This window comes from Rhopalosiphum maidis, chromosome 3 (genome assembly GCF_003676215.2).
Source record: "Rhopalosiphum maidis isolate BTI-1 chromosome 3, ASM367621v3, whole genome shotgun sequence".
Lineage (NCBI taxonomy): Eukaryota > Metazoa > Arthropoda > Insecta > Hemiptera > Aphididae > Rhopalosiphum > Rhopalosiphum maidis.
The window spans coordinates 36,402,165-36,419,051 of record NC_040879.1 but is presented as its reverse complement, the minus strand read 5'-3'; the positions used below and the strand labels follow the sequence as shown (position 1 = coordinate 36,419,051).

Genomic DNA, 16,887 nt, shown 5'->3' with positions numbered 1-16,887 from the left:
TTTTAATATAATAATTTATGATTAATATGAATATTAGTAATAGTGAAAAATTATTTTGCCAAATCTATATAATATGATGCTAATCATGCACTAGTATGATATGAATATATGATACTATTTTTCATATTAAGATTAACTTATTGTTAAATGATGTCTGGTTTATTGAGGAAAAAAAACTTCATTGTAAAAATCAGTAATATTCAAAAAATTGAAATATTAAGGAAATCATTAAATGAGCTTAAATAAATGTTAAAACTAGTCAGAGATTTTGTTTATATATGTATTGTATCAATGTTTATTTCACTATAATTTTTTTTTTGCATTTATTAATATTATATCAGAACTCCTAAAAATTGGATGTTGTTCTTCTTCTGGAACATATGATACCTCAAAGTGTTCAAGCAATAAGTTTAAAAACATTTTCCACGTGTTCTTTTGTTTTTCGGTTTCCCTAAGTTCTTGGCATATTAAAATTACTGTTTTAGGTGTAGTCAACTCTGTTAAAGTCTTCACTAACGCCTCCACTACCTAAAATAGCATTATTTAATTAAAAATATGGCAATAAAAAAAAATAACAATATTAATATACTTCTGGATAATAAATGCAATCTGCCATCAACAGAAAATCAAAAGGCTCCGACTCAAATGTGGTACCCCATGTTAATGCAACAGTTTGAACACTACCTTTTAAGCAAGGCATGTTTTCATCAACATTTTGTTTTAATTGCTGCAGATTTTCTGGTAAATCTGTTAGTTTGACATTTGCTCTATAAAAAAAGAATCATGTTTTATAAAATATATTTTAATTAAAAATGATTTAATTTAACTGTGAATATAATGCACTATAAAACCCTTTAACTTTAAAAATTACTTTTCTAAAAATAAATCCAGCATTTAAAATAAAAAGTACAATTAAATAAAATAAAAAATGTTCAAAAATAACTAGTATTGAGTATCACCACCTGTATTTTAAATTATACATTTAATTGAATGTAATCGTGAAAATTCTATATATATTTTATAATTTCCTCATATTGAGTTTTATAAGTTTCGATATTTAAAATCATTCATCTTTTCACACTAGCAAGTTTTAACAATACACATTTAAACTTGGAAAGTTATATATTACAATTAGTCTTATACTCTTATTATATGATTGTGTTGAATAGGCTTATAATCCAAGATAACCTACTTGTTTTCTTACTGATAGTTAATTTATTTACCAGTAAAAATTCAAGTATTTTCAAATTAAAAGCCACTTTAACATCATAACATATATAGGTACCTAAGGTACCTAGTAATTAAGAGAAAAATGCATTTATTTCAAATACACAGATCTCAGAATAACTTACGATATTAGATTTACCCGAAACATGCAGCAGCTAGACCGACGCACCCTAATCCTGACCCTAACTCAATCACTCTTTTAGATTCGAAAGTTTTATTATTCTTCAGGAATAACGTTTCTAAATATTTGGCCAATACTAGGGACGCATCCCATACGACACAGTTGACATCCCCATACTCCTGTTGGCAAAATCGCAATGTGACATTAATGGATTCCAAATCGAAATCTCTGTAATAAGCGTTCGTATCCATGACTTAATGTTAACTCTTTACAATAAAAATGTAAAGGTAGGTATATTAAAATAGATTGATTTTTAGTAAGTAAATATAATATTAAACGAACTTATAGACCATAAACAAATATATAGCTGTAAACACTATAATCATTACATTTCCCACTTATCACTTCTGATAAGGAGGTAATCACAATGCTGTATTTTCTATTGCCTATACATATTTTAAAAAACATGTTTGCTAAACCCGCTAATCTTCTGTTCTGTTACTGAATGATCGCCTTACAAGTATTTCATATGATTGTTTTTAATGTTTTTATCAATTATACTTACCATTTGTTGTTTATATACAATAGATTGTAATTGTAAATATATATTATAACAAAAAGAAAATAACCATATTTAGGTTTCAGATATAATTAAAGATTCAAGATTGATACATAGGTAATAATTATCATTATTGAAATCATACTATATTAAATATAAATTATACTACCTATGTCTGTATCAGTATAGAAAATACATTTTTAATTCTTTTTGAAAAATTAGGTAGGTAGGCTCTGCTGTTGTGAGATGTCAAGTGTACCTTGTCATTAATAATTGAGGAGTACCTAAGTCACTGTATGTTTATGTTAAATTTGAATTCAATGATCAATAATTGCGTATATTTTGTATACAAAAAACAATTCTGATCGAAAACGATCTGCCATCCTACATTACTAGGGATATTGCATCATATGTTTTTTGATATTGCTATATAAAAAATGAATTTAATTTATTTTACTGTTAGCATTGACTATAGAATAGTCTACTCTATAAGGCTATAACTAATGGTATTACGGAACCAAAATAATAACACTATTTTTATAAAATTGTGTTTAAAAGTATTAGGTATACTATTTATATTGAATTATTATTTTGAGACGAGTGCCAGCATGAAGTAATAAATATCGATTTTAAGTTTTCGAATTATTGTAAGAAAATCCAATATTTGTCGATAACTTATCGATGTACATTATAATGGATTACTGATTACTTACGATCGACAGTAGATATTTTTACATGCGTAAAATCTACGAATTATAGAATATGCAACATTTATGCAACTATAAAGAAATATGCAATAAATATGCATTTTTGTTCAAATATGCAAAAATATGCAAAAAAAAACTAACCATAGGTGAATTATAGAATAATATGCATTTGCATATAAATCCGGGCCCTAAATTAATTATTATATAAATATATATATTATATTATTGTTATTACATTTACCTTACCATAAACGGGTAAAACACTGAATAAGTTCTTTGTATGCATAAATAGAAAACAACTTAAAATTACAAAACGTAATAATTGTATTATATACAAAGTATAGGTACATTAATATAATGTTTGTAAAATTTAAGTCCAATTTTAATTTCATTAAAATTTGAACTTCAAATATCTACAAGTAGAGTAACTGGTACTCTCAAGGTTGAAAATCGAAGTATTTTATTGCTTCAAAAGGAGATGACACACAAAAAAAAAATCAATAAAAAAACTGACATTATTGTAAAATTAATATACAAGTCACTCAGCTTAAAATTTAACATGGCGATTGTCATTTAAAAAAAAGTTAATACTACTATCACACAAACAAACGTCAGTAAAAGAGAGTGAAATTTAGAAAAATGTTCTCAACTATAGCTATATTTACCTAAGTATGTATTTTAACTTTTATGGTTTTTCTAATATGTAATTAATATTAGAAAATGTTTATACATAGGCATATAACTATAATTATTGCTAACTTATAATTTAGAAATAATATAAATATAATATAATTATAGTTATTGATTATCCAATAAATAAGTAAACAATCTTGTGCCTTTTAAACAAAAATAAAATAATAAAAACTGTTCACATTATTTTAAGGATTTTGATAATTTAAAAATCATTTTTCAGATTTTAGTGCAGCTGGTAAATTATGTTGATTAGTTGCATCGTTTGCTGAAAGTGTGGGCATGTCGTCAATTCCAGAATATCGATCATCATTATCCATTGGTAAATCCAATAATGCTTGTACTTTCATCACTTCTGCCACCATTTTTTTCTTAAATTATTTTAAATAGATAAAATTACAAACAATTAAAGTTAATGAATTATTAAAACAAATTATTTTTGTGCTTAAAAATTTAAATTTATAAGAAAATCATTATTAAAATGTGTAATAAATAATAATTAAATAATATTTAGCTTCAGTACGATAAATGTTTAAACTTAAAAATACAAAATATAATAATAGTAATAGTATAATATAGTACAGGCACGTATACAGAGAGAGTAGGAAAAGTATTGTTTAGAAACAATAACTTCTGAATAACTATTGAATAGGTATTAGACATGTATAACATTGACACTTGATCTAGAACCAAGAATAATTTTTTTCTAAATTTAATTGCTTAACAAATATGATTTAACAGTTCAAAACCTATAACTTCAGATCAATGTTTTTATGAAGTGTAAACTACTTCTGTTAGGATTAGATTGGTTGATTTATAGTTAGTAATTACTATAATAAGCTTTTCGTAGGCATACATTTTAAATCAATATGATTAAAATGTTAGAAAAAAATTAGCTTAATCTTATGAAGGGTATGTAAGAACATACATTTTATAATAAGTACCTCTAATAAAAAAAAAACACATTTTAATTCATTTTAAGTACTCATAACTCATTTAATATTAAAATGTAAATATTTTTAATTTAATTTAATTTAATTTCTATACAATTTTAAATTACCCGATTTGTTTATACGTTCATATATCGTTGATAAGTACTTATCTATTTGGTAAACATTTAACTAGTTGAGTAAATATTAACTAAATATTAAATCTTAATCTTAAACATGTATAAGTATTTATGAAATTATGTCTCTTCATTTATAAATTTTATACTAATTAACAATCAATAATCAATAGGTATCATTCAACTAGATCAAGACCTTTCATCCATAAAAATGTATCATAATAAGTTACAGACTACAGCACTGTTTTCTTACAACATTTAGGTAATAAATAACATAGCTTTATTTTTGTATATTAATTTTTCTATTTAATCTCCTTTTACCTAGAAGAATACATTTTCAGATTTCCTTCAACTTTTTTTTAAATAACACATAATATAGGTAATCACAAACCTACCTCATCAAGTTTTCCAATATTGTGTTTTATATGTTTACGAAAAACATTTTTTAATGCTTTATCTGTCGACAGGTCAAGTCGTACTACTTCGTTTGTCATTTCTTCAAGAAAACGTTGGTATGATTCATTCATTGTATTTTGAAAAAATTTACTAAAACAAAACAATGAAAAATAATTCTAATATTAGGTAGGTTATTCATGACTTATGAGTATAAATGGTTGTTCTTCTCAATATCAACCTACTGATATATTAGTATAAGTTATAAGTATATGCGTATAACATATAATATTTAGATTGTAGATTGCTTAGAATAGATCTATCTACATCGAATAAAATATTATATAAAATACATAGATATAGGTGCGTATCTATTATCTAATTATAAGTTTGCACATGATAAATAAATTATTAATATAATAATAAGTAGTAGTATAAATAGTATAATATGGTATAAATACAAATTTTTCTTTGTATATCCTTGTCTAGCGAGAGAATATACGTCATACCCCGAAGAAAATCAGTTTTTCTGCGCATCAACACACGACACACTGCTACCGAGACCGTTGTAGGGTAGGAACTACTGCACAAGGGTATCACGTACCATACGCAGAGTCGACGTTTTCTCTCTCCGATTAAAGTATAGGTAGTAAGTTTAATGTATTGGTTATTTAATTATTTTGATTTATCTTATTTTAAGCTATAATAGTAGTACTAGGAGTTTTGATCAAAATAGTGCAAACTTATATTTGGGGAAACCGAGTTATATATTTATTATATATACATTATGTTATGTACTATTATCGTATATTTTACACACAGATGTTTAGTTCTCATGTGTTGGATGGTTAAGTGAACCCAATCACTGTCAGTCAAGATTAATTTTAGATAGCTATTGGCCATTTCACATGCCTATTCACAGTAGCTCAAATTTTTTCTCATAAAAAATGTCTGCTATCATAAAATTATCATAAAGTAATTTAATAGATTTTTAGTATCTAGTTATACAGTATTTAACAAGTTTGGAAACAGTAGTTTATCTGCTTATTTTAATCGTTTTTTGTTACACTTTAAATACTATGTTGAATAGCATAACACCTACATAGAGCATTGATATATAACACTGTGCTATAACGGCGCATGCTTTTATTAAGTATTATTCTATTGTCTATTGCCTCATTAATTTTACCTATCATTTAACAGTCTCAATTAGTAGAATTTGGAATATAATTTTATAGTTTAAAACTTTAAGTAAGTATTTATTTAACAAAAATAATACAACTAATGTTTTTCTAAACGTAAAGTAAATAATATAATTGTACGTAACCAATTTTATTAAATATTATTATCAATATTTAATAACATTCTTTCTATAGCCATTTAACAAAGACAATATTAATATATTATGGTCTAAAACAATAAAAATATATAGGGTAATTTGACATTTTTAAAAGTCAAAAGTAAACTAAATTGATTGTACAATGACATGGGGATATATAATATAATATTTTTCTTTATAGGATAAAAGTATATATTTTTACTTAACATAAAATAACTCTGTAATTATTACGTACAATGCCAATGTCTATTTGGTTTTGGAACACGACTATAATAAGACAGTAGTGTATAATAGATATTTTAATATTTTGAGAATTCATCCGTAGTTATGGCAAATAACTAGGAATCCTCACTTCTTAACGGAAGTCATAGTTGTTTTTTACTGTTCTTAAGACAGTATACTATTATGGACTATGATATAATATGTGGTGTGCCCAGTGGTGTAGCTAGGATTTCCTTAAGAAGGGTGTTCATTATAAATATTAAATATTATATATAATATGTACAAATACAATTATTTCTATTTTAATTAATTAATATGTATGCCTCTTATACATTATGTCGGCATAGTATGGTCAATTTTTATTGTTAGTGTTTTGAATATGTAATGTTATATTAATATGTATTGTAATATATATGTAATAATAATTTAATATGTGATACGGCTCAAGGAGGGTATCATAACTCCCAAACACCCCCCCCCCTTGTATACGCCACTGCGTATGCCACACGGGGCTCCCGGTGCTATTAGGGCGGTTTAACTTATATTGCATTATAAATTATTGTAATAAATACAAAACAAACAGTACTTTTTTTTTTTAGTTGTTTCTTTTGGATGATCTGAATGTAATGGATTATGTTGCTGGCTTCTTATTGTCTTATGTGTGTTTTCTGCAAGGTGAGGGTGGTGAGTTTCAGGAGTATAATATGTTCGATTATTATTTTCAACCGATCCAAACCCAAAATCGTCATCGTTATATGGACATTCATAGCTTAAGTTCTGTAATGAAGAATGATGAGTTAAAATATAAAGTGGTATTTTAAGTAGATACCGTGCCTACTGTTTAAAGAAGGTGACATTATACAACGCCATATGTCAACATTGATATTATAAATTAGGTACATAATTATTCATTATATATTTATATATTTTATTAAGTAGGTATTTGAACTATATTCTATAGTCTATTACATGCATAAGTGCATAACCTATTTAATTTAAAATTAAAACCAGTTGTATACCTTCTTCGTGTTTTACGTCAGGTTTTATTTAGCTATACCTTTGATACCATATATGCACCAAATAATAACATTGTACATTTGTACATGTGTACGATTCTTACCTAACAAAACGTAACTGTGAAATCGAAATATTTTAAGTTTTTCGTTATGTATTAGATAGGTTATAACGTAGATAATATTATGATTTTTGTGAATATAATGAATATAATATGCAGATAAACAAAATATAAAAATTGAAATTGGTAAAGATAATGATAACATAAGATACGACATAGTATGAACCATGAGGTTTGCAGCCGCAGCTGAATACAAAATTAAAATTATTTTTTTTATTAATATTCTTTTAATTTTATTCGTTAAAATTTACAATGGGAACTAGCTGGACACCTTACGGATGTATAGGCGATATAGCTTAATAGAGTAATGCTCCGCAGTAGCGTAGTAAGCATATTTCAACCCTAAACAAAGAATTTAAAGTTTAAATATTTTTCTTAGGGTTTTAAACAATAACTCACCTTCTATATTTCCCTACAACATAATATAATTTAATTAATTTAACTACTAATTTAAAATTTTTGTTATAGGGCATCATAAATTTAATATAAAAAAAATACCATGATAATTAATTATACATTTTTCCATACCAATTTTAATTTTTAAATTCAAGATAAATGTCTATGGCTCATGAAGTCATGAACAATTACTTTAGACAAATGTCGTTTACCAGGTCACTAACATTTCGAGACCATTTTATGTAAAAAGAGTCTCAATGTGATAATTATTATTTATATGATTATATTGTTAAATCCAAAATCATTATGATATCAATTTTCATAGACATTTTCAGTTTACGTCCGTTGGTGAAGTTTTGAGCTTGATGTCTGCAGTCGGTGATCCACCCATGCTACTACTGAAAAATTAAATTCTAAATGCACCGCGTGTGTCGTTTAAACTTAGATAAAATTAATACTTATATTTAATGTAGGTTGTAGATAATGTAATTCTTTTTTTATGAACAGTTAAATTTAATAACACTAATACACTATTCAGCTATCGTTCATATCATAATAATTTATAACGAATGTAAATTTTATGATCTGAAAATAATGTCTATTAAATTCTTCAATTTTCTTGTGCGTGGTTACTTTTTATATAAAACACTGTCTTTAAAAAAATTAAAAAAATTAATTTTTTTCATCTTCCATAATAATCAATAATTTAAATAATTAAATCATATTCTATAATAAAGTCATGGATTAAAGAAATCTCTTATCGGAGGAACTTCGACAAAACCATAATCTTAATTTGTGTATTTGAGATTAATTATAGCTGTATTCTTAAGTATAGAATTTACTAGACTATTATTAGCTAGAATTGAGTACCCATTATAATATAAATGTGAAGTACCTAAATACGTTCGGTAGCTTACTTATTTATAACCATAAAGAATTTTATCATATTATTTAATAAATAATAATATTAAGTGATTACTTACTCTATTCATAGATTTTTTTTTACTTGGTGGTGACCGAGATAACTTATTATTATCATATTTTTGTTGCTTTGATTTTTTTGCTGCAGAACTAATCGTTGAATTACAGTAATGTGGCAAAACTCTGTAAATAATTTTAAGTATTAGAATATTGAAAAACTAGTGAGTAGGTGTATAGAAACAAAAGAACAAAAACTACCGGGAAAATCTCTCTGCTGTAGCTACCTCAACTACATTATGTAGGTATAATAGTGTAATGGATGTGTTAAATTTTAAATTTGAATTCATTTTTGAATAAGTTATTAATAGTTAAAATTAATCGCAATTATTTAAAATTAAAATACGCTTATATTTATATAAAAAATAAAAATATTAAAAATCTATCCAGTCAAATAACAAAAAATATTCTTCTTTATAAAATTATAGAATTTATGATAGAGAATGAATGCCTTTGCCCTAAAATGTTGGTGTAGCAGCCAAGAGCGCACCCAAAGGGGTGGATAACGGGTTTTAGCCCCCCCCCCCAATGGCCAGCCTCAAACATGTTGATAATTTGATTAGGTATATTGACTTTAAATTATTATATAAAAAAATTATCAACTAACGAAATTGAAACATTAAGTACAACATAATATTATAAATTTATACCTGTCATTCCGGGCCCCAGGAGAGACCTCCGTTTATGTTATTATAAATACTATAAATATTTAAAAATTATTTGAATTTAGCCTCTTCCCAAAAAAAAAAAAAAAATATCCTGGGTGCACCCCTGGTAGCAGCCCCTTAAGTCATTGTATTGGTACAAATAATCATTCCAAGTGTAGGTGGTATGTTAGGCTTCGTTTCTAAAAATAAATTATAATATTTATTTTTTATTATTATTATAAATACAAGGCCTCGACTGCATTGATTATTGGCCGCATTTGGAATATTACATATTGGATATTAGTACCTACATTATAATATTTATTAAAATACTATACGTCTATATAAGTATAATTTATTTTTTCTTTAATTGGTACTTAACAGTGTAATACAGTAGGTAGGTTAAACTAGTTTTTTCCAATAACATCACATAATACATGTACATGTATGATTTAATTATGATTTATTGTATAATAATTATAAAAATACCATATTATAAATTAATACATTATTGTTATAAATCAATAAGAAAAGTTCTAAGTCTCTATTACGCGATTAATATTTTTTAAACTACAACAAAATAACCAAAATCGTAATTTGTCGTATAATATAAAATTTCCAAAAATTAAAGCTTATATATAGTTAAACCTATACCATTGTACTGATGTACGAATTAATATATCAATATAATAATATTAATATATAATATAGGTACATATTTTTAATAACATTTATTTAAATTTTTTTCTCATAGGTAAACCTAGGTAGTTTTTATATATTTAGTATTGCTATCCAAATAACTCAGTAGTCAATAGTATATACTATATAGTATATATGTATATTGTCTAATAGACATTATTACATTTTGGAGTAATAGGTTTAATTGAAAATTATATGCTTTTTTAAATAAAATACGAATTTTACTCAATCTCGTCTTAATTAGAATACGAAGATAATATTAGCACAATATTTTTTCTCTCTGAGGTCACTCGACCATACGGCACATAGATAAAACTCTTTCATGTAAAATTGTTTTTTGTGATTTTTGAGTTTTAAAAATCATAGAAAATAGTATTTTTGAGGGTTCGACATATCATATTTTGATTAAATGTATTTTAAATAGATAATTAATTGTTTTAAGATAATATTTAATCAACTCAATAAGTCTACCCTTAAAAATATTATAATCTATAATTTAAAATTACTGAAAAACATAAAAAAAAATATTTTTTATGAATGTGTTTTGTCCATGTTGTACGTGAGCAATAGAGAGAATACAGTGTTTTTATAATAGTGCGTTAACGGATGAGATCCTCTTTAACATTATTCAACAATAGAAAAGCAATATTTAAAAAAAATGTATTACTTAATTAAATGGTAATACAAAAACAACATATTTGTCATCTGTAAGTTTTCAATAACCTGCGAGATCGCGATCAATTATAACAGTTATTTACAATATTATAATTATTATAATTTATAATGATTGAAGAATGTGGTGATGCTTATATAATAAATTGTAGTTAATATCAAAATTAAAATTCGATGATCAATGCTTGAATTTTCTCAGGTGTTTGTCATAACTCATAATATTATTAATATTAAAAATAACTTACTGAAAATCACGAATATTGATAGTATTTTTTAATAATCTTTTACTTGGACAAGCTTCTGACCAACAGTTTACCCTAGGTCTTACATCATATATTTTTTTAAAGTGACTTCTCATTGTCAGATACGTTGTAATATTGTCTTCTGAAATTATAAATTTTAATAATTATTATATTAATAGGTAATTGATAAATAAAAATAATTCCATTAGGAACAATAGCTAATAGGTACCTACAAATATAATTTAATTAAGTACTATATACTATATAGTCTATATAGTGGTTATACTGCTATAGTATAACCTATATAAACTGGATGCTGATAAACATTTAGCGTTTGTGATTATTTATTTTGTTTTAATTGGAACATTAGTCTGAGTATTTATGTTGTGATTGAGACTACGTTAAAATGTTTGATGTTTCTGTACTAGTGAATAGTATCATATTAGTAAAGTGAATATGTGATAAATACAATATCCGAAATCTAAATTGGTTAACAATATTTTATGACATTAACAAAACACGCAGATAGCTAAATATTCCGATTTATCTTATTTATTTTTTTATCCTATATAACATCTATCTTTCAGTTTTCAGAACAGAAATGGTATATTAAAATGGGTAGGGCCCCCATAGGGTGGAGGGTCAGTGAGTACCGCGGTTCCGAAGCTTGGGCTCTCTGGGGGGAGTGGGGGCAAAGCATAATATATTCACGTTATTAATTTAAATTAGGAAAATATGAGCCATGCCATTCCAGTTACCATAATATTATCTTTGTATAATATTGGTATGTAAATAATTTGAGTTATTATTACATAATTTTATGTAACAATCTATGTGTAAATTATTTTATCTCATAAGTTCGAAATGAATTTATATTGTATTTCACTGTTCATAAAACTTTTTAAAGAAATATTGATTTTATATTAGCTGAAGTAAATTAGTGTACATAATACCAACATATGTATTTTAAACTTATTTTAGGGTAACTAAAATAATTAACATTTTATTGAGCTGTACGTATAACAGCAAAATAAGCTGTGTGTAACCAAATTGTAGTATCTTTTGTAAAAATAAAAATTAAATGTTAAAATGTATACTTAAATTATTACAAATAGGTACTAATATATAATGAGGACATGAAATTATTTACAGTATTGTAGTTAAAAAATTAATTTGTGAGGTCTGACCAGAGGTAATTTAAGTGACAACTCATTATCAATAGTCAATAATGATTACTTAATAAAGCATTTTAATAAATTTGACAACGAAGCAAATAGATTTTTAATTTTATAACTGTTGTTTAAATTATAATTATTCGTATGGATGTCGCTATATCAGATAGTTATTGTAATTTTTTCTTTATAAAAATTATGTAGGAATAGGGGCAATTTGGGGGGGGGGGTGTGCTTCGCATCCCCAATTTTGAAACACCAGCAAATTGTTTCATATTAATTTAGATTTTAATAGTAACAGCCAACAGGTATCCATAACCTCAAGATAACATTATAAAAAAAAAATAGAGGAACTTCGGCCCTCAGTTTTTTCATTGAAATTGCGCCCCCGTATGTAGGCAAAGCGTTCGTAGTACAGCAGCATTATTAAATCAATGTTATTCGAAGAATGCTGTGTTATAGCTAGATAGGTAATTTGTGAATAATATTTAAATATGTATTCAACTAGGAAAAAATTATATAATATTATTATACATTTAAGAACATAGATATTAAAATAACGTAGGTAATTATATTATAAAATGTTTTACTCAAATTAATGGCTGTTAGAAATTAAGAAAAAATGTCACCATGTCGGTTTCTTTTAATACAAAATTATTGTTACAGCAGCTATAATGTGTCATCGACCGGTCCTTAAAAAACTAAAAAGTTTAGGAACCACCGTACAGACGTGTACCCAATGCAATAACAGTAATAATACAATATACCATTTATAGCTTGCATTAGATTACCGACTGGCGACTACATACTGTTGCGAGTTTGTGACGTGTTGTAATCTGACGTAACATGCATGATCTTTTGTAATTTATGCGTAATACATTTCAGTAAATAAAATATTCTAAGTTCTTTTATTATTTACTATTAAACTCTATAATATGAGTACAGAATATAATATGACGAATATTATTGTGTATGACACAAGTTTATAACTTATGAATAATATTTATCTATATATCATGTATGTTCTTGATATTATATATTTATATGTGTTTTTTCACATTAACATAAACGATATTTGTAGGTACCTAACTAAAAATGTTTCATAGTTTTGACTTTAAAAGTTTATACTACATTATAAACAGAGAGGCCAAAATACTTTTATTCACTGTTCCTTATAGTCATTCCTAATTTTCTTCTGCTTTATAGTATATAATTGAGTTACAAAACAAAAATCCCTGAGTTTAAGAAAAAAATATCAGAAATTCAGAAATACAATATTAGTATAACATCCACATAGTATTTAAAAAAAAGTGATTATGTGAATATATTTGAAATTGAAACGTTTACAACCTTATTAATATTTAAATTTTAAATACAATATCATGAAGTACCATCAATGGATGGCCTCTTCACTCAAGCCCCCTGTCTGAATGATGTAAATAATCGTAATTTAATTTAATTTATTACGATTTGTAACTTTGTTACTTTATACTATGTTATTTTGTCTTTTCTATGTTAACTTTTTAATCACTTGTGCTTATTGTAAATAATTATTTTACAGATTGTACAATTTTCTAGTTTAAAAAAAAAATAAATAAATAAATACAATATACAAATATATATAGATATGGTAGGTACTTAATAGTCTTAATATGATTTAATTAATATATATATTTAAATGTATTGTAAAAGTTCTATAATTATTAAAAACTAAAAATTACTTGTTAAATAAGAAATATTATTCAATTTAAAATCAATCTATTATTTAATGTTTAAAATATAAATATTGGTATTATTCTAAATACTTTTTACGTATTATAAAAAATAAACCATTATTATTAATTTCGTCATTTAATTTTTAATATTATTTATTAAAGTATTTTCGTGAATTTTTAATCCGATTTTCCATATAATTAGAACTATATTATAGGTACTGGAAACTTCGTAATATTTTAGCATTTTTAGCTATAATTATTATTTTAAACAATTTATCATAAATCATAATAATTATAATCGTATTAAATTATCTAAATTAAGTTTATTTAATAAATATTTAATCTAGTCGTATTTAATAACTTTTACCACTACACAAATTATAATTTTTAAAGAATAATAATATAACTCTATAGAATTATCTGATAGAATGTTAAATCTATAAAAAATAAAGTTATATTGTATATTGATTGTTGCTATGATTAAAAATTAAGGGTGATGAAACAGCTAGGTCAAGTACCAATAATACGTACCCGGAATCTTCATTTTTACGGCTGACATGAAGAATTATATTTTTCAATTAAACAGTATTGTACAGTTTTAAAATAAATAAATGAACAATTTAAAATTACTTCCCTTATACTGAAACATTGCAGTACCTACTTACTACAAAATATTGTTTGTATACATTAACTTCTGATTATATTGCTATGGCAACATTGTCTGCCAATATACGAGTAATATAACAATTAAATATTAATAGTGTGTTGTGTGTAATAACTTGGGTCTGGAATGATATGCATAAATGCACATTGTAGTAATTATCATTGAAATATGCAAAAAAGTAAAAAATATATAATAAACATTTATTATATTATCTTTAAATATATAATTCTACTGTACGTGTGTATGTCACTGAACTCCTCCTGAACGGCTAGACCGATTAGAATGAATTTTATTGTATGCGTTTGGGTGACACTTTGGATGGTTTAGATTCATAAATCAGCCCGATAAAGTTAATTAGTGCGTCCCTACATTGCTGAAAGAACTTCTGTACAAAATGTCAAGTATTTTTGTTGTTTAATAATTGTTTGTTATTTTTTCTAAGCGATTGCTAGGATACTAAAAATATCAAAAATAAAAAACAGACATATTTATCACTAAAGATTTTTAATTTTTAATATGACATTAGTATATTTAAATGTGAATGCGAAAATGGTACCACACATCATTGTACCTATATTACGGGAGATGGTGCCTGTTTATTTAATTCGCTCTCCTATCTTATGTACGGAAAAATGCAATGCTGGGCGGGACAATTATGTTAATTTGATATGTCAGAAATATCATCTATACACCAAATCAGAAATCCAAAAATAGTTTTTATCTTCACGTTAGCATTAGGCAACCAAACTTAACACGTATGCATTTTGTACTGACAACGAAGTGCACGGGCAGCTAGTACATATATAAAAAAATATTTATCTTAATAATCATTTTTTGAAACAAGTTTAGTTTAAAAAAGAGTTTACAATTTATTTAATAATTTACCGTAAATAATTTTAAATAATTGAATGAACTGTGTATTGATATCAGTCAATTTTGTCATCGATGAGTTTACTCGTCTAAAAGTTTAAGAAAAAAAAAATTAATTAATTAAATATATAGTAACAATATATTGTTATGGGTATCTTTGTTTAAGCAATAATATTAACTTAATACTATTTTTTTTTGTATACATATAGGCATATTATTTTTGGAAAACTCAAAAACGACAAAATATGTATGACAATTTAAAATACACCAAATATGCAAAATCAAATGTTATCCACTAACTCATTAAGCTTAGATTCGAATTTGTGTCTTACCCAGCTATATTTTTAGTTATTCAATAAAAATATGCAAATGCATTAATGCGTACAATTTCGGCTCTAGTAATAACACTAATAACTAATAAATTATAAACATAAACTGTTATAACTTATTATATAAATATTATAAATAATTATATATAATTAATTATATTAAATTATATCGTATACCTATTTAGTATTTAGGTACTTTTTGCTATCGAAAATCTCCTGTATTAGCCACAAGTTACAATGGTAACAAAATATTGATTAGGTATAGTCACTAATTTATAACTTGGATTCGTAAATATATCATTGATCTGTAATTGAAGTTCGTTAGAACCTAAAAGCACGTGAAGTTTTTGATATTTTTAAATTAGTTTGGTTGAATGTATAGTATAATATGTGTTGTTAGGAATTTTATTTGCAGTACTTATTATGAAATACACCCGACACAAAATCCATGATATAGTTAAGTAGTTTTACGTGCACTAAACAATAGATCCCATCTCAAGGTTTTCTTTTATTCGCCATCACATATAACAAGAAAAGTGCGTAGGTAGTCAACAACAAGTAGATAATAACAAAAATCCATTTAGTGAGGGTAAGAATTACCCTATTTACTGCCATTTTAGTTATAATTTATATTAAAGTAACCAAAGGTTTTCTTAAAGAAAATGTTTAAAATATACTCATAAAAATTATACTAAATTTTATTTTTTCAACATATTTTAATACGATTAATGTAGTATTAAATTATTTAATGATTCTGCATTATTAAAAATCATAAAACTACTATATTAGGTATATTATAAATACCTATACCTATCAGCAATATAAAAATAATTTTACATATAGGTATTTGGTTTGGATTTTAGTTTTTAGAATAAAATTATTTTTATTATTCGGTATAATTCAATATATATTTTATTATTTTTCAAAAATATTCTACTTATTATGACTAAATTTTAAACACTAAAATTCAAATTTATCTTACTTATACGAGTATGTATAGTGTATACAATATTGCAGTGATTTTCCCATTATTTGGTGGTACAT

General features: G+C 24.9%; 2 protein-coding genes across 4 annotated transcripts; both read right to left on the bottom strand.

Annotated features, from left to right (window-relative positions):
* Positions 1-266: 266 nt before the first annotated feature.
* Positions 267-1,711, bottom strand: LOC113558607 (protein-lysine methyltransferase METTL21D-like). Its single transcript, XM_026964100.1, has 3 exons — positions 1,367-1,711; positions 590-767; positions 267-528 (listed from the first exon to the last, which is right to left on the bottom strand). The coding sequence occupies exons 1-3, from the start codon at positions 1,597-1,599 to the stop codon at positions 304-306; spliced, it is 636 nt and encodes a 211-aa protein (XP_026819901.1). The 5' UTR covers positions 1,600-1,711; the 3' UTR covers positions 267-303.
* A 1,742-nt stretch (positions 1,712-3,453) lies between these two features.
* On the bottom strand, positions 3,454-14,749 carry LOC113558872. Of its 3 annotated transcripts, none has more exons than XM_026964455.1 (6): positions 14,646-14,749; positions 11,097-11,235; positions 8,839-8,959; positions 6,911-7,101; positions 4,766-4,916; positions 3,454-3,675 (listed from the first exon to the last, which is right to left on the bottom strand). In XM_026964455.1, exons 2-6 carry the CDS (start codon positions 11,207-11,209, stop codon positions 3,517-3,519), a joined length of 735 nt encoding a protein of 244 aa, XP_026820256.1. In that variant the 5' UTR covers positions 11,210-11,235; positions 14,646-14,749; the 3' UTR covers positions 3,454-3,516. The 3 variants fall into 3 exon arrangements, with proteins under 3 accessions (XP_026820256.1, XP_026820255.1, XP_026820257.1); XM_026964454.1 differs by lacking the exon at positions 14,646-14,749 and adding an exon at positions 14,512-14,645; XM_026964456.1 differs by lacking the exons at positions 3,454-3,675; positions 14,646-14,749 and adding exons at positions 4,566-4,691; positions 14,512-14,645.
* Positions 14,750-16,887: the final 2,138 nt, after the last annotated feature.

What these genes read in the sequence shown, in the direction of transcription:
- LOC113558607 (XM_026964100.1), bottom strand. Translation starts at nt 1,599, where the DNA reads ATGGATACGAACGCTTATTACAGAGATTTCGATTTGGAATCCATTAAT. An exon ending in CTAGCTGCTGCATGTTTCGG is followed by an intron (nt 768 to 1,366) that starts GTAAATCTAATA and finishes CTTTTTTTATAG; the next exon opens with AGCAAATGTCAAACTAACAG. An exon ending in ATTGCATTTATTATCCAGAA is followed by an intron (nt 529 to 589) that starts GTATATTAATAT and finishes ATGCTATTTTAG; the next exon opens with GTAGTGGAGGCGTTAGTGAA.
- LOC113558872 (XM_026964454.1), bottom strand. Translation starts at nt 14,539, where the DNA reads ATGTCAGCCGTAAAAATGAAGATTCCGG. An exon ending in ATCAATATTCGTGATTTTCA is followed by an intron (nt 8,960 to 11,096) that starts GTAAGTTATTTT and finishes AATTATTTACAG; the next exon opens with AGTTTTGCCACATTACTGTA. An exon ending in AAAAAAAATCTATGAATAGA is followed by an intron (nt 7,102 to 8,838) that starts GTAAGTAATCAC and finishes TCTTCATTACAG; the next exon opens with AACTTAAGCTATGAATGTCC.